General features: G+C 35.2%; 1 protein-coding gene across 3 annotated transcripts in view; it reads left to right on the top strand.

Annotated features, from left to right (window-relative positions):
• The first annotated feature begins 13,749 nt into the window (after positions 1 to 13,749).
• The window catches only part of LOC126968509 (A disintegrin and metalloproteinase with thrombospondin motifs 3-like), a 92,243-nt gene continuing 79,355 nt past the window's right edge, over positions 13,750 to 26,637 (top strand). For 2 of the 3 annotated variants that reach the window (XM_050813586.1, XM_050813588.1), the window contains exons 1-4: positions 13,750 to 14,341; positions 15,021 to 15,127; positions 15,202 to 15,370; positions 23,927 to 24,092. In XM_050813586.1, the coding sequence (XP_050669543.1) occupies positions 13,777 to 14,341; positions 15,021 to 15,127; positions 15,202 to 15,370; positions 23,927 to 24,092 (1,007 nt within the window). In that variant the 5' untranslated portion in view covers positions 13,750 to 13,776. Of the gene's footprint in view, positions 14,342 to 15,020; positions 15,128 to 15,201; positions 15,371 to 23,926; positions 24,097 to 26,637 lie in introns of those variants that run through there. The other variant, XM_050813589.1, reaches the window with a different exon arrangement.

Genomic DNA, 26,637 nt, shown 5'->3' with positions numbered 1-26,637 from the left:
TTTATCTTATCATTTATCTCACATAATTACTTTATATGTACACAAATCATATGTCAGTTAAGGCTAATATACATAATGATCAACAAAACCTTACAATATACTCCTCTACCGGAGATACTGCAAGATAGAAAACGAAAGTGCATATAGATGAACTAGTGCATGTAGATGAAAATAGTGTCACTGTAACCGGTTTTGATTGGCAAGTCGTAAACAGTCAGCCACGCTTGGCTTTAGTTTCTAGTATTTTAATATTAAGCAACTAGTTAATTTAATTTAATTTTTATTTATTAATATTTGGGAGACTTACAGCTAGCTTACAATTATAACTTATGAAATAATTAAAACTAATGAAGGCAACTTAAAAGTTTCCAACATTTATGTACTATTGATATTATTTAATTTTACGCTTTAAAACTATATTAACTAAAAACCTTTATTAATGCACACATTGACAAATGAAAATTGGTCACGCATTACTTAGTAGGACTTCAAAGTTTAACACCATGACACGAGAATTTTATATATTTGATATCTCTTATAAATAATAAATAAAAAAAGCTATTCAAAAATGTTAATTTATCAATGAAACCTGCTAAGGTTAACTGCTGCTTGTAATATAAAGTAAATATTGGCCAATATGTTGCCGGATGTATGATAGTAGTGAGGTATTTATCACATAGATCATCGATTTCTATCGATTTGACAACTATTAAGTGGGTAAACTTGTTTTATGGAAGCTTATAAGTATACAAGCAATTCCATCTACTAGGCTCCGTAAAATTGCTAAATCTTTTAAAGTGTATTGTGTTACATTTTATAATAAACTCCCAAATGAATTTAAAATATTACCTATTAAAAAATTTAAATGTGTCGTAAAAAATAAATTAACATCTAAGGCCTATTATTATGTTGAAAGATTATTTGAATGATAAAGATAGTCGGAATTAATGTTCTAAATTTTGTTAATGAATATTGTTATACTCATTTGAATGCTATTGTAACTTTTGTACTTCATCCTGACTTGCACTAAATAACTTATAAAGTTTTACAGTGATTAAAGATTTTTTTGACTTTGACAAGCGGTGCATCGTGGTTTCTCCGACAAATAACTGAAAATCTGTAATATATTGTAATTAAAGTCTGCTCTTTCCTTTTCGGATGTAATTAACTATTATACAGGTTGTAATCGTTACGTGTGATCCAGGCGATTATTCCGTTACTATTACAGACATCAGAAAAGCGGCCAAGCGCGAGTCGGACTCACCCATGGAGGATTCCGTAGAGCAAGTAACATAATATAAAAGTTCTTGTATTTCGTTGTAACTTTGATCGATGATTTAATAAGTGTATTTTTTATATTTGTCGATGAAAGGTTAATGGCGACTTACGATTTATGACGTAAAAAAACTACTTACTACTAATATCTCGAAAAAAAAAATTATTTAAGTAATGGTATTAATGGTATCACAATTTATTAAGGTTATATTTGTAAGGAATACTAAAATGTAATTGTGTTTTTTTTTTATAGAAAAGGAGGACAAAAGAGCGTTTGGATCAGGTAGGTGGTTGGGTGGTTAACACCAAGTGTTAAGTGATCACCGTCGCCCACATTCTCTTGCAATACCAGAGGAATTACAGGAGCTTTGCCGGCCCTTAAGGAAGGTGTACGCGCATTTTTTAAGGGATCCATGTCGTATTGTTCTGAAATCACAGCAGAACGAAGCTCATTCTACAGCTTTGCAGCACGTGAAAGAAAGTTACGTAGTTTTTGAAGTACGTGGAGGAAATTCACGATTGTGTTACTGTTTGTTGGTCCTAATAAAGTAAATAATAATAAAAAACTTCATTCGTCTTAGTAACTTTTAAGTTCATATTGTGTTAGACAAGCTTATCCATATTATAAATTGCTAAAGACATTCCTTTTTTTACTTGCAATAAAAGCGAGGCTGCACTATTTAAGGCCGTATGATGTGATCTATTTATGGACATAAAAAGTATTTAACGCTCATAGAAGCAATATATCTAATATGGTATAACGTATACTCGTTGAAATTAGCTGGCCTTTTGCGGAGAGTTGTTTCAATTCTGATGTCATTATTACGTAGTTCTGTTCCACGGCTTTGCTTGTGTGTTTTTAGTTTAATACTAATTAATTGAGTTTAGATTTGTATTTAGTACTAGCTGACCGGGCAGACTTCGTACTGCCTCAATCGATAAATAAAAGACCTTAACTTTTGTATAAAATAAACTTAAAACAAACAAAAGGAATCATTTTTTTAAGTGTTACCCGTGTTTTAAGAAAGTTTATTTTTTACCTCCTCAGAAAGTTAGTAATATATAAAAATTCTAATTAGTTATTCATATTAAACTATTGTTTTTATTTGATTTCTGAACGACGGGGGATACGTCGGAGGTAAATCAAAATTGTTGTTTTTATATAAAGACGGGGATTTACATGTTTATTCACCTTTTAAACCTGCCCTGGACTTCTACAAATAATTCAAGGCCAAAATTAGCCAAATCGGTCCAGCCGTTCTCGAGTTTTAGCGAGACTAACGAATAGCAATTCATTTTTATATATATAGATGAGTTTTTTTATGTCAGTCGTAAAACATCACTTGATAGTAGGTGAAACACACACACACGCACACATCAAAACACAACACATAACAGTTTGACATTCTATTGTCTAATTTTAAATGTGTTTAAATACAGTTTCAGTCATAATATAACCTAAGTTTTTTATATTTAATTCAATTGTATCGCTGGCTCCTTCTCATGTCTAAGTTATGTCAGTTGGTGCTGGGGCTGCTGCTTTGACAAATGTGTGACACATATTTTTGTTTTATGACTAGCTGACCCAGCAAACGTTGTATTGCCATGATAGATAGCAACTGTAGTTAATCTACCAACTATATCTAAAATTCAGTTTGATTATTACCTCCTGAGAAAGTGAAAAAGATACAAAGATTCTAATTAGTTATTCATTTTAAACTATTCTTTCAATTTGATTTCTGAGCGACGCGACGGAGGACACATCAAAGGAAAAACAAAATTGTTGTTTTTATTTAATTCCAAAAATTTTCATATGTATTAACCTTTTAAACCTTCTCTGGACTTCCACAAATAATTCATGACTAAAATGAGCCAAATCGGTCCAGCCGTTCTTCAGTTTTAGCGAGACTAACGAACAGCAATTCATTTTTATATATATATGTAGAATAGAATAATAAAGCATAATTTTTAGAAATTTGTTTTTTTTTTTTATTTGGATTTACTAAGATGTTATTAATATGTCATTTTGTGAAAAAGAGTTTCACTTGCATTGTGGTTTCATCAAATCACACACTTTGTTTTTTTATTTATGAACAGTTTTTTATTGGTACGATGGAGTTTATGTACTAAACACTATCTACCGCCCGCTATCTTATATGAGTGGACGTTATGGAGCAGCGAAAATACAATGCCTTCATTTCATCATCATCATCAGACATCCACTGCTGGACAAAGGCCTCCCCCAAAGAACTCCACAACGATAGGTCCTGCGATGACCTCATCCAACGTATTCAGGGGATCTTCACCAGATCGTTGGTCCATCTTGTCACCAACACCTACAAACCTACGTCTACGTCAGCCTACCAACACTACGTCTTCCGGTACGTGGTCGTCATTCGAGGAGTTTTCTTCCCCACCCTCCATCTATCCGTCCAACCATAGTTGGGCACATATGCCCTGCTCACTGCCCCTTCAGTTTCATCCCACGATTTCGATAGGCACAGATTTCGATTTAGATAGAGAAGATAGACCGATGATCTGGTCAAGAATAAGTAGGACGAGGGCAGCGCAGGACCGATGGTCAGGGTGATCTATGGGGGAGGCCTTTGTCCAGCTGTGGACATCTAACGGATGGAATGTTTTGTGTTGATACATCAGACTGAATTTGTATATCCATATTTGCCCTTTATAATAGTGTTGTTAATCAACTTACTTCCATTCTCTCTTAAAGATAAAGATTATTACATTATTATTTATCTTGTTTCTTCTAAGTATTTTTGAAGTGAAAACTTCTTTAGCGGTGTTGAGCACTTTAATTGGGATGGATATAAAATGTTCAACTCGCGTCAGGACACGTGGCCTCATCGAAAATTCGTTGACATTATAGATGAAAGTTTTGTTCTTCTATAGCTGATTCGACAGACGTTGTTCTGTGCATAATAAATAAAATACTGTTTTTAACGAATTGTCAATAATATTTCATAAAATCAAGAATTTTTTCTTAACGTATGCTCCTTGTTGTTATAATGAAATTATTTCACAGCAGAACTGTCAAACCGCGCGTCAATAAATTCTCTCACAGAAAATATGTCCATGTAACATAAATAATGGAAATAAAAATAATTATGGGTCCCAAATCAAAATAAAAACTATCCTATCTCTCAAGTTGGACTAAACTGTACTCCATGAAGTAGTCCCCATTTAAATCCGTTCATTAGTTTAGGAGTCCATCGCGGACAAACAACGTGCCACGTAGTTTATAAATATTAAGATTATATTATTATAGTGAAATAAGAAGAATTCGGAAGTGACGTGAGCGAATAAATATTTGAATTTTTATTTATGTTTTTACGAGATTTTCTTCATTTCATTTCATTTTCTAGATGAGATGACCGTATCTGAGGACTAACGCATCATACCAAGGTACGCCATTAAAAAAAAATACGAGTTGCACTCCGGGAGTGCCGGCAGAATTGAAAACTTGAACATTAACGCTGTGCATTTTTGAAATCCTATAAAACAGTATTTTTTTTTATCTACAGAACAACGTCTGTGGGTTCAGCTAGTAGAATATATAATATACCTCACAAAACAATATATTTTATAACGGCTCTGGAAGAAATATTTTTAAATTGCCTTTGGAATTCAAACCCTTTTAAAAGAGTTCAAAAGTAAGTATTGTTTATACCGATGAAGAATTTGAAGACTGACTAAACACCAGTTAAAGACGTCCACTGATGGATAAAGGACTCACTAATTTAAACGTGTGTGAAACACAAATGAAGTACTTTTCGCGTATTTGTCTACTGTGATTATTGTGTTACTTAATAATAAACCGATTCATAATTTTTTCAAACGCTGCTTTAAATGTTTTTACTAATAACATCTTGTAGGAAACATACCTACAATTATTTGATCTATTCTGAGGTAGGGCTGACTCGTGTAGGGTAATAGTGAAATATTTTACATAATGTTACTTTTCTGAAATTTTGTAATAAGTACAATAAAATACTCTGCATCCAAATCCTATCAACGGTATCCCAATTAGAAAACAAAGCACTGCTTATAGCTTATCCATGATGGTCTACCAGTTCAATAATTATGCTTTTAAAATTGTTATTGCCTCCGACAAAAAGAGTTCTTGTAAGTTTGCCATGTCTATCTGTCTGTCTGCATACGTTATCTCAACTACTAAATTAAAGTACAGTTATTCATCCTCATTGTGTTAGTGGTATTAATAGAATCAAGGTTATTTTGAATCAAAGATGTTTTTGAGTTTCCTCGATATTTCAATTCTTTGCGAGGTAGTTTACACTGATGCTCAAGTCTCTCTTAATTCAAAAAGCCGTTAATTAATATATTTATTTAAATCGGCTTTACTTACGATTAGTAGAAATAAAATATAGCGTTGGTACCGACTAGTTTAATACCAACTCCGTCTCCTTCCCTCAAATATGTGCGAAAGAAACGATGACTGGTGATAAACGGGTGCTGCTCTTGGTTACAGGCTGTTATAGTTAATAAATCATTATATTTGTTGGATTCAATTACTAATTATGACAGTACTAACGATCATTATGTTCACGAAGCATCCTAACACAAACAATAAATTCAAGCTCTAAAGATTGATGCATCCAATATACGATAATTTATATTTAAACAATTTATTACTCTTTATAAAATAATTTATTTTATTTAAACTTAATTTATTTGGATGCAGCAACTTATAAACTCATTTGTTTTATATATTCCAGCCAATGTAAAATACTCTATTTGATTAAAAAGAGTGGCCGTTGAGTTTCTTGTATGTACTTCTCACGAGCTTTTTCGAACATATGGTAGATTCAGTAATTTAAAAGAAATATTTATAGTGACGATTCAAAAGTGCTTAATTTAAGCCTAATTGAATAAGGTTTATTTGATTTTGACTTTGACAATACCCTGATAAAGGACCTCCGAATGGTCTTAATGGGTCGCTGCCAACCCCGATTAATCTCCCACAAGAACACAGCTGGTCCGAGGTTCGAGTCTCCTTAGGAGACTCCCCGCCACTGTTTTTGCGTAGTCTTTACGGCCTCCACGGCCCACGTCCTATGTCGCTGTGAAAGCCTTCAGGGCTATCAGCATAGAGGAGGTTTTTAGTCGGTAAAGGGTCGAGTCTGACATATGGGCCCCGTTTCGGGGCCACTCGAAAAATAAAACCGATTAATCGTGATTACAACCGATTTAAATAAGCACTAAGCAGTCAGGAACATAGATAGATACGTCTAATATATTAGAACTATGGGAGTCTTACTTTTTTTTTTAATGAAATAGGAGGACAAACGAGCGTATGGGTCACCTGTTGTTAAGTGATCATCGCCGCCCACAATCTCTTGCAACACCAGAGGAATCACAGGAGCATTGCCGGCCTTTAAGGAAGGTACGCGCTTTTTTCGAAGGTACCCATGTGGTAGGATATCATCCTCACCATCTGGATATGTGGCGGTCCTCTACAGTGCGGTTTTCAAGGAGCTTTCTTCCACGTACTACAAAGCTGTGGAATGAGCTTCCTTGTGCGGTGTTTCCGGGACGATACAACATTGCTACCTTTGAAAAACTACATGTACATCTTTCTAAAAGACCGACAATGCTCTAGAAATTTATCTAGATTATTTGTTATAATTTTTATAATTTTATAGACGTAATATCTTACGTCTTAAGATGATGAGCGCAATTGTAGTGCCGTTCAGAATTTTTAGGTTTTCCAAGAATCCTGAGCGGCACTGCATTGTAATGGGCAGGGGGTATCAATTAAATTATGTTGTAAATAAAATAACATAAATTGACTTCGGAATATTTAGTCCAAATAACACCAATTCACCAGTGGGAGGCTCCTTTGCACAGCATGCCGGCTAGTTTATGGGTACCACAACGGCGTCTTTTTCTGCCGTGAAGCATTAATGTGCAAGTATCACTGTGTGTTTCGGTCTGAAGGGCGCTTGTGAAATTACTGGGCAAATGAGACTTGACATCTTATGTCTGAAGGTGACGAGCGCAACTCTAGTGCCGCTCAGAATTTTTAGGTTTTCCAAGAATCCTGAGCGGCACTGCATGTAATGGGCAGGGCGTATCAATTACCATCAGCTGAACGTCCTACTCGTCTCGTCCCTTTTTTCATAAAAAAAATTGATTTGTATCGAGAGACAACCCTAGCTAAGGTTCAAATTGCTCCGTCGCGGTCACCGGGTCAGTGACCGGTATAACATGATCGCGCAAATCGTTAATTGAAATGTAGCACGATGTATTCGATGTCTTACCGCTCTCAGGCACTACAGATTATCAATACTCGAGTTACACATGCGAATGTATAAGAACTTGTTTATATAACAGGACGGCTAAAGAACTTGGTTATATATAAATTCCAAGGTAACATACGAAATCACGTGATTTTATTGTAACATACGTATTTTAGACCTAGATACCTCTAAGGCCGGTCAGTCGTTTTAATAATAATAATATTAAGTATACTCCGGAGCCAGATCTGGAAAACAGCCGTGCCAAGCTCTACTGGGACCGATCTATCATCACGGACAGAACTATCATTGCTAATAAGCCTGATATTGTATTGGTAGATCGGTTAGTGCGTCTGGCATCTATTGTTGATATCACCGTTCCGTGTGATGATAACCTTGTGAAAGCTGAAATAGACAAATTGTCGAAGTACCTAGACCTGGCACACGAGGTTACTGACCCAATAGTCGTTTCCGTAAACGGTCTTATAGCAAAGAGCCTCGACCATCATCTCAAGAGGCTCTCGCTTAATAGCTGGATTAAGAGTCAGTTACAGAAAGCAGCTGTCTTGGGAACGGCACGCATCGTGAGGAAGTTTTTAGTCTGTCGCCCTCACCACCGGCGGAATTGTCGTGAACCAACGCCGGCGGGACTCTATTTTTATATTTATATTTGTAATAATGTTTTTTTTTATAAATATGTTATATATATAAATGTATAAAATAAGATGAAATTATAATAAAGACAAATAATGATATATTTATTTGCAAAAATCATAATATACAATGCTGTTAAAATGTTTGGCTAGCTCTATTACTAGCATGCAAATATTTAACTTAATACAATAATTAATATTAGAATTTCTTATCCATGAAGTCCTTAACACTATAAAAATTATAAGCCTTTAGCCAACTATGTAGATTGTTCTTAAATAATCAAGAATTTAAATTTTTAATGCTACTCGCTACTAGTACAGTCTAGTCATAAGCGGCGATGATCACATGCTCTTGGCAGCGTCGTGTGGCGGGTCGTTACCTTCCCTTAGATATGTGCGTATGAAGCGATGGCTGGTCCAAGCATCAATTCTTTTTTTTTAACTTACACAAGTTGGTCAAAACGTTTGAAAAATTTTTGTGCATCACTTAACATTCATTTTATAAAATATGATGTAAAATATAATTTTAGATTTAAGAGTGGCAAAGAGTGTCTTGCTACTTCTTCTCATTAATCCTCAACTTTTCTTAAGTGTTGGTAAAAAAGTGATACTCCTCACTTCTGGGGTTAATTATACAGATTATATTTGTAACCAAAGTTACTCGAAAGGTTGGCTCAGTTGGTAAGAGCGCTCGGACGGAAACCTAGACGTCGGGGGTTCGATTCCCGCATCGTTCAAAAAATTTGTGTACAAATTTAATTTGTATAACAAAATGAATAAATTATTTTTCTTTCTTTCATTCCTTAAAAATACTACCAGACAAAAAACACACAAACCATATAAGTATAATACGTAAATTCAAACTCGGTAATTCTATATTTATGCAGTTTATGTATTTATGAGTCATTCTCGCCACAAAAACTAACACATGTGACATTCTTCCGGTGTTGATCACAACTTGCATTTTTTTTTATTTATTCTTCTTGCTATCTTGCTATATATTTTTTCAAATCACATGTTATCATTAAAAAAACATAAATTGACTTCGGAATATTTAGAGAAAATTACACTAATTATGGGTACCACAACTGCGTCCATTTCTGTCGTGAAGCAGTAATGTGTAAGCCTTACTATGTTTCTGTCTGACGGGCGCCTTAGCTAGTGAAATTACTGGGCAAATGAGACTTGACATCTTTTGTCTCAAGGTGACGAGTGCAATTGTAGTGCCATTCAGAGTTTTTGGGTATTCGTATCAATTACCATCAATTCCACCTGCTCGTCTTGTCCCATATTGGCATACAAAAAAACATAATTTTTGTTTCGAAAAATATCAGTAATATTTGAGCTTTTAAAACATGTTAAGCTTGCTACAAACAAAATAAAATGAATTACTATTCTTGTACAACAACAAATAAATTTAAAACAAGCTCAGTTAAATACAGCGAATAGCATTAAAATCAATTGATTAACTTCATCCAATGTTTGGAAGTTAGCTGAACTTCCCTATTCCTTATTGCTTGTTCCCAATTTTATCTAATTTATCCCTCTTTAAGTCACTAATCCCCATCCAATTTCCTTGTTTTCCTAATAACTCTCTCTGCGAGTCCAATTTAATTATTATGTTCTTGTTATAGAATCTCTGGTGAGATAGACAGAATATAATAGCATATAGAGTATCTGACAGTCCGATAATGTCCTTAATTTTCAAAATATAAAGGAACTTGGTGGGGATGATATTCTAATCAGTGGCGTGAGTGTGAAGATGGAATTCGGCGGCAGGAATCAGATCAAACAGCTCTTCAGAACACTCGCCGTGATAAATGCGGTAGAAGATACACAATGAACCGACGTCTCCAAGCAACTGGTAGCTGATACTGGGGTGCGCCATACCAGAGATGACAGCAATACTCCATACGTGGCCGGACCTACAATTTGTAGAATGCTAGATTGTGGGCCGGCTTGTAGTATTGCCGTGCTCTATATATGACGCCCAGCTTCTTTGATGCAAATTTGACTTTGTCTTCCAGATAGCCGAGGAATCGGCAATCGCTCGAGATGTAGAGACCCTGTAATCAATACTAGGCGAGGCTTTATAGTTTATGCTATGTTTCAAAGTGTTGAGCGCAATTGGGATGCCACTCAGAATTTGTGTTCATTCAAGAATTCTGAACGGGTCTGCATTGTAAGGTGCAAGTGTTGCTCGTTGCGTCTCATTTTCTCATTAATAATAGAACAAAAAATAGATATGCTTTTACTTTGAATGTTATCCAAAAATACGCTGAAGTTCATCAACATAGACTTCATCATCACATGAATGTCGATGCAATCCAGCTCCTTGACAACACTGATATAGTAAGAAGACTAAAACGAACAGAAACTTTTGAGTAAGTGGAGTGCTTGTGAATTAGTGTAATACAATATAAAAATTGTGATATTATAAAAGACACATAAACAAAGTTACTTCCCCTTAATAAAGGCATTAAGAATGTGTTATTGAAAGAAAGAAAGAAAAATATTTATTTATAAGCACACACACACACAAATAACAAAAATGAAACAATTTAAAAATATATACATAAAAACGTGTGGTGTTTAAAAAAGCAGCCACTCAGCATGTGTTGCAACACAAATGTGATGCAACGCTGATCTTCTGTGGCCCCCGCGTTTCATATGACTTCAAGGGGGACACCTCGCCTGAACGAAATTGACTTTACTAATTAACATAAAAAACAGTTACTACTTAACTTAAGAACTAGAACAAAACATAAAAGTAATTACAAATAAAAACAAAATCATAGTCAAAACAAATATAAAAATAAAACAAAATTAAAAGCTCCTAGTCTATTTGAACATTCTTGAACTATTGGACATTCTTAGTTCAATCTATCTAGCAGTTTAAGTTAAAGTAGAATTACTTATTAGTCTTAGTTAATGCTAGATTATAATGAAAGTGGGGCAACATTATAATGACTATATTATTACGTTCCCTAAAGGAAAAAAAAAACTTTGAATGTTAGTAATATTGTAAGTAATTAGTCTTGCAATCTCTAGAGGCTGACGTTATATAATAAAAACACCGCATGTTTATCGTATTTCTGCGAAAATGTATTAAGGCAACGGATGGTGCTATAAGAAATATTAATTAAAGCAAAAATGTTTCGTTTTATGAGCTTAATATGCGGTTTTCTTTTACATCCACTGAATATCCAATATCATAGTATTTACCTCTCCACGATAATAAAATCAATTCAGATGAACACATGCTTCATATTGCATACTTATAGGTTCTGTTCCAAGCAAAAAAAAATATCACTTCGTTATCCGTCTCTCTGTCTGTTCGTCCCAGCTTAGAAATATTCTAACATAAACTAGCCTTATGGCAACATTGTTTGCAAAATTTACACTGTCCTATCTGTAAACTTCAATTTGTTTCTCTTCTGTCTATATCGTGGTCTCGTAAAATTTGTGTATTTCTCTTATATATACTACAAAACTATCCTACTGCAAAACAGCCTTTTTATTTTACATTTGCTCGAATGGTCCTTCGAGCCGGATAATAACCAGCGACCGATTAGGGATCTCATGGGTGTGAATAATTCTCTTAAATATACTACAGTTCTGCGAGACCACTTTTTTCTACAGTCTGTTTACCTCGAAAACGAGCGATAAACTGTTAAAAATAAAACTCCTAGATGTACCTAACAGTATGGGATACTTTAAAAACTTGCTGACAAATCGAAACCAGTAGGGGGGTCAATCAAAATCATTATATATTATCATGTGTAGATTATGTACCATAAGAGAACCGGTGAAGGAAAAAATCGGGAGAAAATTATTACATTTATTGGAAAATGAACGCAGGACCAACTAGCGCCGCTTCTATATCGTCTAGGTACGTGATTTTCTCGGTAGACCTCCCGTGAAAAATCTTTATTGAATATTTCTTTGAAAAAAGGCCAGCGCTGGTTTTCAACCAGCAAACATGCCGAGTTTTGACCATTTTTTGACGTATAGAACATAATATTTATTCTTGTATACATCACAGATAAATTTATATATTAATTTAAAGTCTTCGTAGAGGATTCAGACTTCTGATATTCTGAAAATTTATTGAAGTAGGCGTTACTTTGCGGAAATCCATAATTATACAAATGATTTAAGTTTTCTTTAGTGTTAATTCCGCCAATATTTGTTTTTAAACAACTCGACACGTGTTTCGCCTCTACACGAGGCATCCTCAGTACGTGTTGTCTCGCCAAAATCTGGCACGAGACTCGACTTCTAATATTCTTCTTCTTCTTTATTTTGATTTTTTTTATCAAAAATTTAACAACTTAATAATCAATCTATTAGCAGACCAGTTTCATATGCGATCAGTTTACTAAAACTTTACTAATAGAAAAATTAGCGTCAGCAAACTCCCTCCACAATCCATACAATGAGTAACCCAATCCCATTGGCAGCAGCTTGACTTGTAATGTAATATGAGCAGGATATTAAAAATCTGTTAAGCGTTCATTTTTTAACCTATATATACATACATATAAATCAAATTGTATACATACATATAAATCAAATTGAATTTGTACTTATAGTACCAGAAAACCAGTTATAATAATATAATAATAATATTGACACACTTTTTACACAAATTATCTTGCCCCAAGTTAAGCATTTATAGCCTGTGTTATGGGTTACAAGACAATGATATATTTAATAAAATATACTTACTTGAACATACATAAATTTAAAACGTTTAAACATTCATGACTCGGAAACAAACATCCATACCCGGGACCTCTAGCTTAGTAGGTAGGATCGCTAACCACTCTGCTATACAGTTATAAGATGTTTATGTCAGTCTCATTTTTCCGGCTAATCACAAAGAATTATCCAGACGGGTGGTCTTCATTCACTATTTTCTATTATAACTTATATTATGTTGAATGGAATAGCCTAATGGCTATATGATAATTCCTTCTGCGTACCCAGTCTAAGATCTTAATTTATTATAAGTCTTATTAGTTTAAGCCAAAGTGTTAAGAGTGCCGTAAAGTGCACCGAAATAATTTTTATTCGAAATAGTATACCTCAGACCAGAGAAATACGGGCGCAAGTAACTCAGCAGGCGTATTTTCTTAGTAAAATTACGTTACAATATAATAACGTTATTATTTAATTATTAAATAGCCTGAGGGCGGTCGCTTCATTCCTAATCTGTGGTATCATTAAGAAAATCATTTAAGTTACAGCACAGAGTTTAAGAATCGAAGTGAAGGAAAATCCATAAAAGTTCGATTAGGCTACAATTATTTTTGAAAATGACACGAGTCTATGAATTAAACTCCAAGTCATTTCTATGATTGGCACGGAAAAAATTCACGAGGGCGACCATTGAATTTAATGCGCTTTGTATTTGGTGTATTGCTGTATTATTCCGTATTCGTGAAGCGGCCGGCCCTTTGTTTACAAATGACGCATGTCGTCGACGCTCCGGCAGCCAGCGGGGACCGATGCAAGCTGCGAACTGGGAGTCATTTACCCTCCGCGGCGCGAGGCGGTCATGTCCGTAGATGCGTAGGCGCAGTTCCGCATGCGCTGGAGCCCCGAGCGGCGGCGTGCTCGGCATGCCACCCTGCCTGAGCATCACGACACTTCTCCTGACCCTCGCAGCTACACAAGCCTTAATACCTCGCGAACCTTCCATCAACCCCCATTCCTCAATCCACCATCTACACATCCTCGGCTGGCATTTGGAGCTAACAGAAAACAGGGCTATACGATCGCCGTATTACAATGTGTGCAAGTTCTACAAAGGACGTGTTTTGGATGAGGATAACTCATCGGTAACAGTGACAGAATGTGAGGGGCGTTTGTATGGATTGCTGCAAGTTGATGGCGAGGAGTTTCTCCTTCAGCCGACGAGGCCAGATTCTGGTCACGTCCTGCGACGCCGAGACGTTTTGCTGTCTGATCGGATCGCGGCCTACAATCTCACTGGAGACACGGTCGGTGACCTTGACATTGACTTGGAAGATGACGAGCCGGTGTCAACAATCCATGTGCGGCCAAGAAACGGTGACCATTCAGAAGTAGAGCATTATCGTAACGTGAAACCCGTGACCAGACCGTTATCAGGTGTGTTGAACCTAAAATTAATTATGTTTAAAAGTAAATAATTCAATTAGGGTCCTAAAAGACCCTTCAAATTATAGAACAAACTAGCGTTGATTTGTAAAATTGGCAAGAAGCTTAAGGATTGATACGGGAGTTTAATAAAATATACCGTTTTTCATTACATTTTGTATGTAGATTATAATGTCATACGGTAAATAATCATTCGAGTACTTTTGTGCACGTATTCTGTTCTACGAAACTAAATTTTTTTTTATACAATTAATGAAAATATGACAAGTTATGACTTTAAATATAAAATATTTTTTTAAATATTTTCTGTTTGTATAAAAGTAAATTCAATTAATATTGAATTTATATCTGCTGTATTTTTTAATACTTTTTTTTACATCTGTCAATAACTGCAATGTAATATTATAACATAATATTAAGTCATTAACAATGAGTCGATCAATTTATCATTTTAATATCAGCTACTGAATAATATAAAGTTACTTTAAAATATATTTGTAAGTAGCAATTATATTTATTCTAGTGTGAATAAAAATAAGGTTACTTTTTTATAATAGAGACATTGGGCTAGTGACTCACTTAATGGAAAGTAAAAAACCATGGAGACTTCTAGTAATTTTTTGATAATTTCTGAAATACTTAAAGATACTTAATTTATTATTTATTTTAGGCTCAAAAGGATTATGGCTAGAGTTAGCTATTGTAGCCGACCACACTATGGTAAAATTTCACGGCAAGGATCGAGTGAAACATTACATTCTTGCACTCATGAATATCGTAAGTATTTCCGATACATTACATTGAATTTCGAAGTGCGCACACACGTAACTGAATTTATGCAATACTTTAAGGTCAGTGCCATCTTCAATGACCATTCGCTCGAGTCTAACATGACCCTCGTTATAAATAAGCTGTTTCTATACGAGGAGAAGGATTCTGTTATAAAGTACGGGAACGTCAAGAAATCGCTGGAGGCAGCGAATAAATGGAATTACAGGCATCTCATGAAATTGCCCGAAGGTATGTGTAATGATTTTCCGTTTAATGGAAAGAGCTGTAGAGCCCTCGGATATTTAAGATGATAAAATATTATGGAAAAATGTTACGAGATTTTCTTTTGAATAATATAACGATACTTTGAAATAATAATATTGACACACTTTTTACACAAATTATCTTGCCCCAAATTAAGCATATATAAAATTTATTGAATTAGGCGTTACTTTGCGGAAATCCATAAGTATACAAATACCTCATCTCGTGCCAGATTTTGGCGAGAGAACACGTCCTGAGGATGCCTCGTGTAGAGGCAAAACACGTATCGAATTGTTTTAAAAGACAAATTTGGCGCAATTAACTCTAAAGAAAACTTAAATCATTTGTATAAGCATATAAAGCCTGTGTTATGGGTTGCAAGACAACGATACTTACTTAAACATACATAAATACATTTAAACATCTATGACTCGGAAACACACATCCAAATTCATCATAATATAATTGCTTGCACCGTGCCAAGTGTTGATTTCGTATACTATTATAGGATCAACATACTTCTGAATTGTATTTCTTTTGCAATTTTAATATTAATGAGCTTACTGTTTATAAGTGTGAACAAAAGCACAGTTAAACAAACAGATAATATCTTATATTTTTGGCCTCTGAACCATATATACGAAAATGTATAGCGTGTATAAAATGTATTTTATACACTTTATATTAGCTTGACAAGTTCTTATTTTTTATGCGATATACAAATCATTTCAATGAAAACATCAATCATTAAAAATATAATTGAAAATCATTTTGATTATGAATCACGAGTTAGTTTTCCATTTCCATAAAAATATTTGTATATTTAATATAAAAATATTGTATGCTTCTCGTTTGATTTTTAAAAAGTTTTTTATATCATTTTGCTGATTAGGTAACGTACTTTTGATATCAGTTTAAAGATTTTTGATATCTGTAATAATTACGGCTTAATCGCCTGGTCACACTTTACGAATACATCCTGTATATCTATGTAACGCAATCCTTGGATACGATTTTCACCCACTATAAATGGCGGATTGAATTGGAACTTAGAACTTTTCGAACCAAGAAGTATCTTGCGAAACGAGCGATTGTCATGGACATCAACGTAGCGCGAGTGAAATTTGTAAGGTTTTTTTAATAAATAAATTCCGGTGGGTTAACCGCCGTTATCAAAGTCCTAATAGCTTGATGCATCCAATATACGATAATTTATACATACACAGTTTATTCTTTCTTACTTTTTATTATATGTTTGATATTTTAAACGCTTTTAACTTTAAACACAATTCATTCATGACGACCCCTATAGCCCAGTGGTTAGATCCTGCCTAATGAGCTAGAGGTCCCGGGTTCGAATGCCGGTATGTGCAAACATTTAAATGATGAATATTAATGTTTGTTTCCGAGTAATGGATGCTTATAAGTATTTATGTATGTTTAAGTAAGTATATTGTATTAAATATATCGTTGTCTTGTACCCTTAGTACAGGCTACGCCTAGTTTGGGGCAAGATAATTTGTGTAAAAGTGTGTCAATATTTATTTATTATTATTATTATTTATTTTATATATTTGATGCAGCATCTTACAAACTAATTTGTTACGTAAAAGCCATTGTAAAATACTCTATTTAATTTAAAAGAGTGTCCGTTTCGTTTCTTGTATATTCTTGTCACGATCTCTACCTCTTTCGAACATACAGTGGACCTAGCAATTCAAATTGAAAAGAGTGGCCGTTGAGTTTCATGTGTGTTCTCACGAGCTCTAAGTTCTCCAAACATACAGTTCAGTAGTAATTCAAGTAACTTAAATATATCTTATTATTAATTTTTTTTTATTAAAAGCGCTCAGTTTAAGCCTATTTGAATACAATTAATTTGACTTTGACTTTGCACACTCGGAGTCACAATAAAACATCGATGCGTGGTTGAAAATTTTGATGTTTTTATTGCGCCCATTTAAAGGGATAAGAGCTATCCTCAGGGATAGCGACGGGAGGGAGGTGTTGAATGCTCATGCATGCCAACGCCTCTGCATTGGTGATGTGGGACTCACGTAAAATATACCTACCCACCTAACACCACCTGAGGTTGGCTTTGGGTAAGTGCCCTCTAAGCTTTCATCGAATGCAACCTTCTCTTGGGGAGAGAGAGGCGCGACCGGCACTCCCTATGGAGTATCTGCTGGGATGATAATATTGATGATATAATTGGCACAGATGGTATCCTACCACCAACTTTACTAGACATTCGTCTGTTTGTAGCTCATATAAAACAATTTACTAATTTGAATAATAATTCGATTCTGCTGATTATATGGTGTTGTTGGATCTTTTAACTTTTAATTATTATTTGTAGAAAATTTATGTTTTTAAATTACTCCTTTACAAAATATCATTAAAGTATATAATCTATCATCAAAACATAACATAACAAATCCCAATGAGATGGTAAAAGAAATTGTATTAGTTTTAATTCCTAGACACTTACACATCCTGCCGTACCGGGCGGTACGCAGAAGTGGTCGCTAACTATGGGCCTGATGAGAAAGCTCACGGTTGCTCAGAGGGCAATGGAGAGGGCTATTATCGAAGTTTCCCTGCGAAATCGAATCAGAAATGAGGAGATCCGTAGGAGACCCAAAGTCACCAACATAACCCATGATTGCGATACTGAAATGGCAGTGGGCAGGGCACATAGCTCGACGGACAGATGGAGGGTGGGGCAGAAAAGTCCGCGAATTGTGACCACGTACCGGAAGACGCAGTGTTCGTCAGAGACCAATCGTCGTGGAGATCATTAGGAGAGGCCATTATCCAGCAGTGGACGTGTTCCGGCTGATGATGATGACATATCCTACTATATAATATAGAGATATACAGGATGTATGTAGCAGATGTTCGAAGTGTCGTCCTTGTTATGAGATACAGTGACCTTTCTATCTCCCATACACACATCGTATGGGAGTGTTTAATAACAAAATATTGGATACTTCTCGTTTGATTTAAATAAAGTGATTAATTTGGTGACGTACCTTCTATATCAGTTTAAAGTTTATTAATATCTGTAATAGTTTCGGAATTTTTCGGTTTTCGGAATGCCTGGGCACACTTAAAAATAACATTATTTATATACATACATTGGTACGTTTAGTTGCAACGTTAAGGATATTGAGGGGCTTATGCAGGAATGATGTGCAAAATGACGGTAATACAAAAAAAAAATAGAAAGTAGAAAGAAAAAACCAGACAAGTGCGGGTCGGGCTCGCCCACTTACATATTTTTATACTTATAATATAGGGATTTTTTTTTAATTCTTCATCATAAGTCGAAAATTATACACATAAAAATAATTAAAATCTGCTTAAGCTTGTGTCAATGAAGCCCTTTAATTAACTCAATTCGAAATTTGAACAGCCCTCGCCGCTTTTTGCACAACGACCTTGTTTTTTTTTAAATTTACAAATGTATGGTTTTCTGACTTTTCCCTATACTTGTAGTATAAGACGCAATTTCTTGCCAATGTTTTAACCTTTACGTAGAAGTTTGATTATTTGACAGCTTCAAGAGACTGTAGACTTGAGTATATTTTTTTGTAATTTAGTAATACGGACGGACAAGAAAGAGGTGGTATATATATATAGTAACACAATAATATTTTACAATAACTTATAAATATAAACCTTTATTAATTGTTGTATCCACAAATAAAATATATAAGAGATAAACACGTACATATTTATATAAATATATTAATATATTATATAAATGATTGTTGGTCCTAATGAAAAACAATATTACACATATTTTGTGTCCAGTGGGAAGCTTCTTTGCACAGGATGCCAGCTAGATTATGGGTACCAACGGCACCTATTTCTGCCGTGAAGCAGTAATGTGTAAGCATTGCGGTCTGAAAGGCGCCGTATCTAGTGAAATTACTGGCCAAATGAGAATCATAATCAGACACATCTTATGTCTCAAGGTGACGAGCGCAGTTGTAGTGTCGCTCAGAATTTTAGGGTTTTTCAATAATCTTGAGAGGGAATGCATTGTAATGGGCAGGGCGTATCAATTACCATTACCAGCTGAACGTCCTGCTCGTCTCGTCCCTTATTTTCATAAAAAAATATATTTATCCTATTTAAAATAAAGTGTCAACATTACTAAAAACTGGCTTCGCAGGGTCAGTGTCACATCAGCCTGTATTATCAACCTAAGCGCAAAACAAAAAAATTGGAAAATCCAAAAGTGCACGCCTCGAACGCTCATGCTTTATTTTTTAAAAGTTAAGGCGAAGGGTAAACAGAAAACACGCATTCAAGGTGTTTTTAGACAAGATTTGTGGTGAAAATATGGCATTTGGAGCTATGAACACTAATTTATCCTGTTACACATACCCTTAAGTCTTACTTGTAGGTTGCTAATGCTTGCTGTTGGTTAAAGTTAACACTCCAGAACTATTATGAACTACCAGATTTCTTTGCAGTTAAACAAGTTTTTTCTTGGCATGATGCATATGTTTAGTATACTACTCTCATAAAAGTTGTTTTTATAGCTTTTACTCTTTTTGTGTTGGTACATTTATTCAGATTAGTAATCAATAATGAGGATTGTAAACAATTAAACTGTTTGCGCCTGTTAAAATGTTACATTTTCGACGCAAGAATTTTTAAAATATTGGCTTTGTTACATAGGAGCCATGACTCATATCGCTTAAGGTCGCCGGCATTTATTGTCGCCTTAAATTTCGAAATTCCTTATGAGAAATGGCGGCAGTGTGTGCTTGTTTTCATGTAAAATTTCGATGCAATTGTAAAATTCAGTTATAACCGTAATCATCTATTTAAAAAAAACGAGAAGGCCCACAGTAGTGATTTTCAAAAGGCACCTTCTCTGCTTAATTCTGAAAATTGAGAACATAAAAATAAGTCGTTACGTCAAGTCGTTCTCGAGATATCCGTACCACGCCGTTTTTTAACTTATTTTTATATTAATACGTATTCGACAACTGAAAAAAAGGGACAGGATATTCATTAGTGTCTGATATTGGCTTTATATTGATGTGTTTTTTTATAAAGTGTAAGAGTAATAGAAAAAAAATATGCAGTGTAAAGAGTGGAAATCGTGTGACCTTGACAAGTCGGTTATAAAGCACAACCTCGCCGCTTCGCGTTCGGGGCGTGCAATATGACCTTAAGGCGAAGAGTAAGCAGAAAACACGCAAACATGGTGTTTTAGACAAGTTTTGTGGTGAAAGTATAGCATTTCGAGCTATAAACACTACTTAATCCTGTTACACATATCCTTAAGTCTTATTTGTAGGTTGCTAATGCTTGCTGTTGGTTATAGTTAACTCTGCCGAGCCGTTTTGAACGACCACTTTTCTTTGAAGTTAAACAAGTTTTTTGGTATGGCGTGACGCATTTTTTTGGTACTTCTCTTAGAAAAGTTATTCTTATAGCTTGTACTTTTTTGTGTAGGTTCATTTATTCAGATTAGTAGTGAATAACGAGGATTGTAAGCATATAAACTGTTTTCCATACAAGAATTTTGAAAACCAAAGAATATACAGTAATTGTACAAGTACAGAAGTCTCACTCCGCAAAATCAATTAAAGAAATAGGGCTCTTGCGGCAATAGAATAAGGTGTAACGCTAAGGTGCGCTCCGCCCAGACGTAGGTATAAATTTCAAGATCATTTCAGACCGCTGAGTCAAGCTTCTGTTCAGAAATATATATATGGTCTCCTAACAATACATGTTTCATAGCACTGGAAACACAGGCCGCAATAATATTGCGAAACTGATAAGGTCTTATCAACTACAACTATTACATAATAATAATCATTAATGTTTGACATAAATTGTTCGTTTGTTGTAATTAGTATGAATGCAATTATTATAGTATTTTGATTAAGATTGCTTAGTATATTTTTCTAAGCATAGAGCCTTACCTTAAACAAATGTTGTTTATTGAATTGTAAACTTCTTAGGCGTTACACAAATAAGGACATTCGCTGTCAGTCTGATAGCGGAACGGCAAAAGTGTGCTTAAAAAGCAATGTAAGCACACTTTTCTTCTTAGTCATGTCACGTGTGTCAACTGTCACTGTCCGAATCAAACCTGAACTGAATAAATGTTAAATGTTTTACATTGCTGCTTATTGACTAAGAATATTTTAAACAACTGGAGTAAATGCGGCAATGTATAGATGGCATGTTCCATATGTCGCCTATGTTTTTATACGACGTGATTAATCTAAGTGTATAGAACGACATTTTTGGGGATTTTTAATGAGACTCCGCTGACATTCTCGGATATGTTAAGCTCGTTCGGGTAAATCCGGCTCGATCCAGGACGCAATATGGTTCCAGAGAAATTTATACGGAATTATAGTTACATATCTAAGTTTGTAAATTTTATAACTTTATTTATTTATGTATGTAGAGAAATTGAAAAATGTTATTAGAGTAAAAAATAGAACAATAACATAAAACTAACACTTTCACGAATGACGTTTTCAAAAGTTATACTTGAACACTTTTAGTTAAAAACCGTTAAAAAGTTATAAATCACAAATCAAAAAACGTATACAAATTGAACATAAAAAAATTGTTAAAAAAAACACGCATATCGCTTTAATATAAATGTTTTATTCACAAATATTGGTAAAGGTAGAGTTATTTTGAAGATTTTGAAGTGATAACTTCTTATTGGGTGGTAAACCGCTTCGTAACGTAACGCGTTACGGCGCCAGTCTGTCTGGCTTCCCATTTTCTCACGCATATGGTAGCGGTAGGCAGGCTCCTCCTCTCACACTCTAACCTATTGTTGCTATTATATTTAATTTGGTTTTCTTTTAAACTGTTTTTTTTTTAGTTATTTTCTATTTTTATTTTTGCTTTTTTGGTCTTAAAGCGATGATAATGTAGTAACGAATCAGCATGAAAGACACTAATGATTATCAGACAAAACAAAAAAAGGGGGGCAGGGGAGATGTACATCTGATTGCGGCGGCGTTGTGTGCCGGGTCGTTTCCTTCCCTCAAATATATGCGAATGGAACGATAGCTTCCTTGCGTCAACTCGTGAACGGGTGCTGTTTGTCGTACCAAGTCATCCTATTTAGTTAAAAAAATGTGTATTTGTTGGTATTACTAAATATGACAGCAATCACGACCATCATGTTCACGAAGCATCCTTACACAAACAATGAATTCAAGCTCTAAAGATTGATGCATCCAATATACGATAATTTATATTTACACAGTTTATTATTTATTATTATTCATGATTTTTTTATGTTTAAAACGCTTTTAACTATGAACACGATGCATTTAATGGATGCAGCACCTTACAAACTAATTTATATTGTATATTACAGCCATGGTAAAATACTCTATTGATTGAAAAGAGTGACCGTTGAGTATTTATTGTATGTAATATGTTCTTCAGGAGCTCTACTTTTTCCGAACATATGGTAGATCCAGTAATTTTAAAGAAATATTTAAAGTGACAATTCAAAAGCGGTTAGTTTAAGCCTAATTGAATAACATTTATTTGACTTTGATAGAAAGTGAAAAACATATCATGACATCAGCAATACCAGATGTCGAAAGATGTCTTTCCTTAAGGCGACACTAAATGCCAGCGAACTTGAGCGATAGGAGTTCATTTAACGGCCGCAAAACCGCCGTCTATCTAACAGAGTAGTCTGTAGTTCATTTTCATCACAGAGTAATGTTTTTGATCAGAGAAAACTTTTTTCGGGGAACTTCAAAATAATATAGATCGTTTGTTTTATATTTTACACTTTCTATCTTTAATTCTGTCTGTATCTTTACGTTAAATAACAGTGTAAGTGTTACAGGCTAGTGTTCGCAGCTTCAAATGCTATATTTTCACCATAAATCTTGTCTAAAAATATCTTGTTTGTTTTCTGCTTACCCTTCGCCTTAAGGCTAGTATATTCCATGGTTGAAATACCCGTAAGTCGTATAGTATGTTCAGTGTTTTATATTAAGTAATTGATGAGTTCTCATGCCCCACCGTTATTTTTCCATGTCTAACCATTGACGTAAAATAAAAAAACTAGACTCACATTCACTTTCAAAAATTGTCTGAAGCAACACTCTGCCTGCGCGTCTATTAGGCAAAAGTTTATTTCAGTTGTGTATCGACCGCGCTTTGAATACCACGTCACGCAATAACAAAATCTTCAGTAAAAATTGTGCAAATCGGCATATCTAAACTTTAAAGGGATGCAGTGTCATATTTAACTAACTTGACGAACTTAATCATTCTGCTAAATAATTACATTTCAATTATTAAAACAAAACGATGTTACCTCGTGTTCGTGTCCGTCTTGTGCGTGAGTGATGTATTGTTTTAATGTTATCTGTAAATGTAAACGTATGTACCATATATCTCGGACATTTTTAGACGACTTTTTAGGGAATCTAGTTTATTGTACATCAATGTGTCTAACAGTAAAAATATTCATTTGTAATAATAATACATAGAATAAAAATATTTAAACAGATAGCACAGGATGGGATGCTACGGTGTGGTTGACTCGGGCTCAACTGGGTGGGCCTTCGGGCTTCGCCCCAGTCGGCGGCGTCTGCTCCAGAACCAGGTCGGCTGCCATCGACAGGGACGAAGGTCTCACCAGTGCTTTTGTGATTGCACACGAACTGGCACATCTGTAAGTATATTCTATGTTATTTAATGTACCTCACAAAAAATATGAGTTTGTACCTTATAGCCTGAACACATGGTCGGATTTGGTACGGTCAAACGATCGGACGTGGTCTAGTAGCGGACCATATTCGATGGTATGTAGCCGCCTAAGATATTTTATACGTCTTGCTAGAGTCTCTTGCTATAAGACAACGAATAAAACAGGCCAGGCTTAATACTTTAGTGTGCGTGATACGCTACATCTTACACTCGCGATTTGTATGACATTTTGTGCACGCAATTGCTCCAAATAGAGGTTAACTCTAAACTCATTTTTTTTCGACGTTTTCACAGCTGTCACAGGCATCCAGGCATATAAAAGATCTAAGGCGGCGGCGACATGGGACGGGTCGTCCCCTTCCCTAAAATATGGTTGAGGGAGGCGATGGCTGGCTCATGCGTCATGCTCGTGAACGGGCGATGCTTGTGGTGGCGGGATGATCCTGTTGCCGGAGACTCGGTTTCAGATTCTTAAATGTTATTGTGTGAATATATATGTATGGATATATACATATTTATTTATTTATAATCTCTTATAAAATGCTCACAGAATACCTTTATTTATTTATGGATTATGTGGATGATGCAGCTACTGTACTCAATAACTTTTGTATTAATTTACATTTACTTTTTTGACTTACTCGTGTAAGACATTGACTATTTGACGTTTGAGTTGGTTTGTTGCATCATTTTACATTTTACATATTATATTGTAATTGAAATGATTTGTGAATCGATGGAAATGTAAATCTTGATATAAAAGGAGTGGTAATGAATTTCTTGCGACTTCTTCTTATTCGCTCAACCCTTTACGAAGTAGCAGTAGATTCAATAAGTATTTTTTTTTTGGACGTTCATAAGTGTCATTTCCGTGACCTACGTGAATAAACTGATTTTGATTTGATTTGAAGCTATGTCGCACGGTCTATCGCACACAATTATTACTATTATTACTGTCCTGACCGTACCCAGTACGATGCCGGACCACCTGAACGCCCGATCGTCCGGCCGCACCAAATCCTACCATGTGTTCGAGCTATTAGGGCTAGGGATCAGCTGATATAATGATAATCTCTTTCAAACTCGAAGCTGGTATTAGATGTTGATTGTTTACACTTTACAGACCTATTAGCAGAGTTTAATGATTTTAACAAAATTTACTAGTTTACGTTACAAAAATAATATTTTAATTTAATTGCGTTATAAAATATCCACAGAGGTAATCAATTGGCGTATGATACAATACTTATATTTCAATACAGCATAGGAATACGAAAACAGAGACAAATTGCTGTTTAATTCCAAAATTTCAAACTTTTAGAAGTTTTGGTTAGCCAAGAATAATAAACTATATTTGTTTCGGCGGGACGCTGTACGAGAGGGTGACATGACTTAGAAGTAGGATTCAAATTACTTACAACGTTAAGGAAAGTATACAAATAAAGACTCCAAAATTAAACTTAAGTCTTTAACAAAGCCACGCAAGAAATTTGAACATTAATCTTAGTAATCCTAACTTCAATGATTTAGTTGAGTCGTTATGCCTATCATTGGTTATGTCTGGTTCCGTTTCCAAGCGAAGAATGAGTGGCCAGATTGAATCTTAAAATAAAAATAGAATTTTGTTGCACCGCAAAACATACGTGGCATTAGATGACCGTATTAAGTATAAGCAATTCGTGATGTTCTTATAAAGTGATAACCCTCACTTCTAGGATTAATACACAGTGCTCTTTTTTTTATGGAATAGGAGGACAAACGAGCGTACGGGTCTCCTGGTGTTAAGTGATCACCGCCGCCCACATTCTCTTGCAACACCAGAGGAATCATAAGAGCGTTGCCGGCCTTTAAGGAAGGTGTACGCGCTTTTTTTGAAGGTACCCATGTCGTATCGTCCCGGAACCGCACAAGGAAGCTCATTCCACAGCGTTGTAGTACGAGGAAGAAAGCTCCTTGAAAACCGCACTGTGGAGGACCGCCACACATCCAGATGGTGGGGATGATATCTTAACTTGTGGCGAGTCGTGCGAAGGTGGAATTCGGCGGCAGGAATCAGGTTAAGCAGCTCTTCGGAACACTCCTCGTGATAAATGCGGTAGAAGACACACAATGAAGCGACGTCTCTACGCAACGCCAAGTGATCCAGCCGTTCGCAGAGCACTGGGTCCCCGACAATTCGAGCTGCTCTGCGTTGCACGCGGTCAAATGGATCGAACTGATACTGGGGTGCGCCAGACCAGAGATGACAGCAATGCTCCATGTGTGGCCGGACCTGCACTTTGTAGAGCGCTAGAATGTGGGCCGGCTTGAAGTATTGCCGTGCTCTATTGATGACGCCCAGCTTCTTCGAAGCCAATTTGGCTTTGCCCTCCAGATAGCCACGGCTCTTCAAATTGAGCTAACCATTCGATTGACGTATCGTCAAAAAATCTTGTATGTTTTCTTCAACTCTCAGCTTGTGGCTTCATCACTCGAACGGTACGCTCAGTTGGAAGAGCACTCGCAAGGAA

This window comes from Leptidea sinapis, chromosome 1, assembly GCF_905404315.1.
Source record: "Leptidea sinapis chromosome 1, ilLepSina1.1, whole genome shotgun sequence".
In the NCBI taxonomy this organism is placed as follows: Eukaryota; Metazoa; Arthropoda; class Insecta; order Lepidoptera; family Pieridae; genus Leptidea; species Leptidea sinapis.
This window is presented reverse-complemented; position numbering and strand designations above follow the sequence as displayed.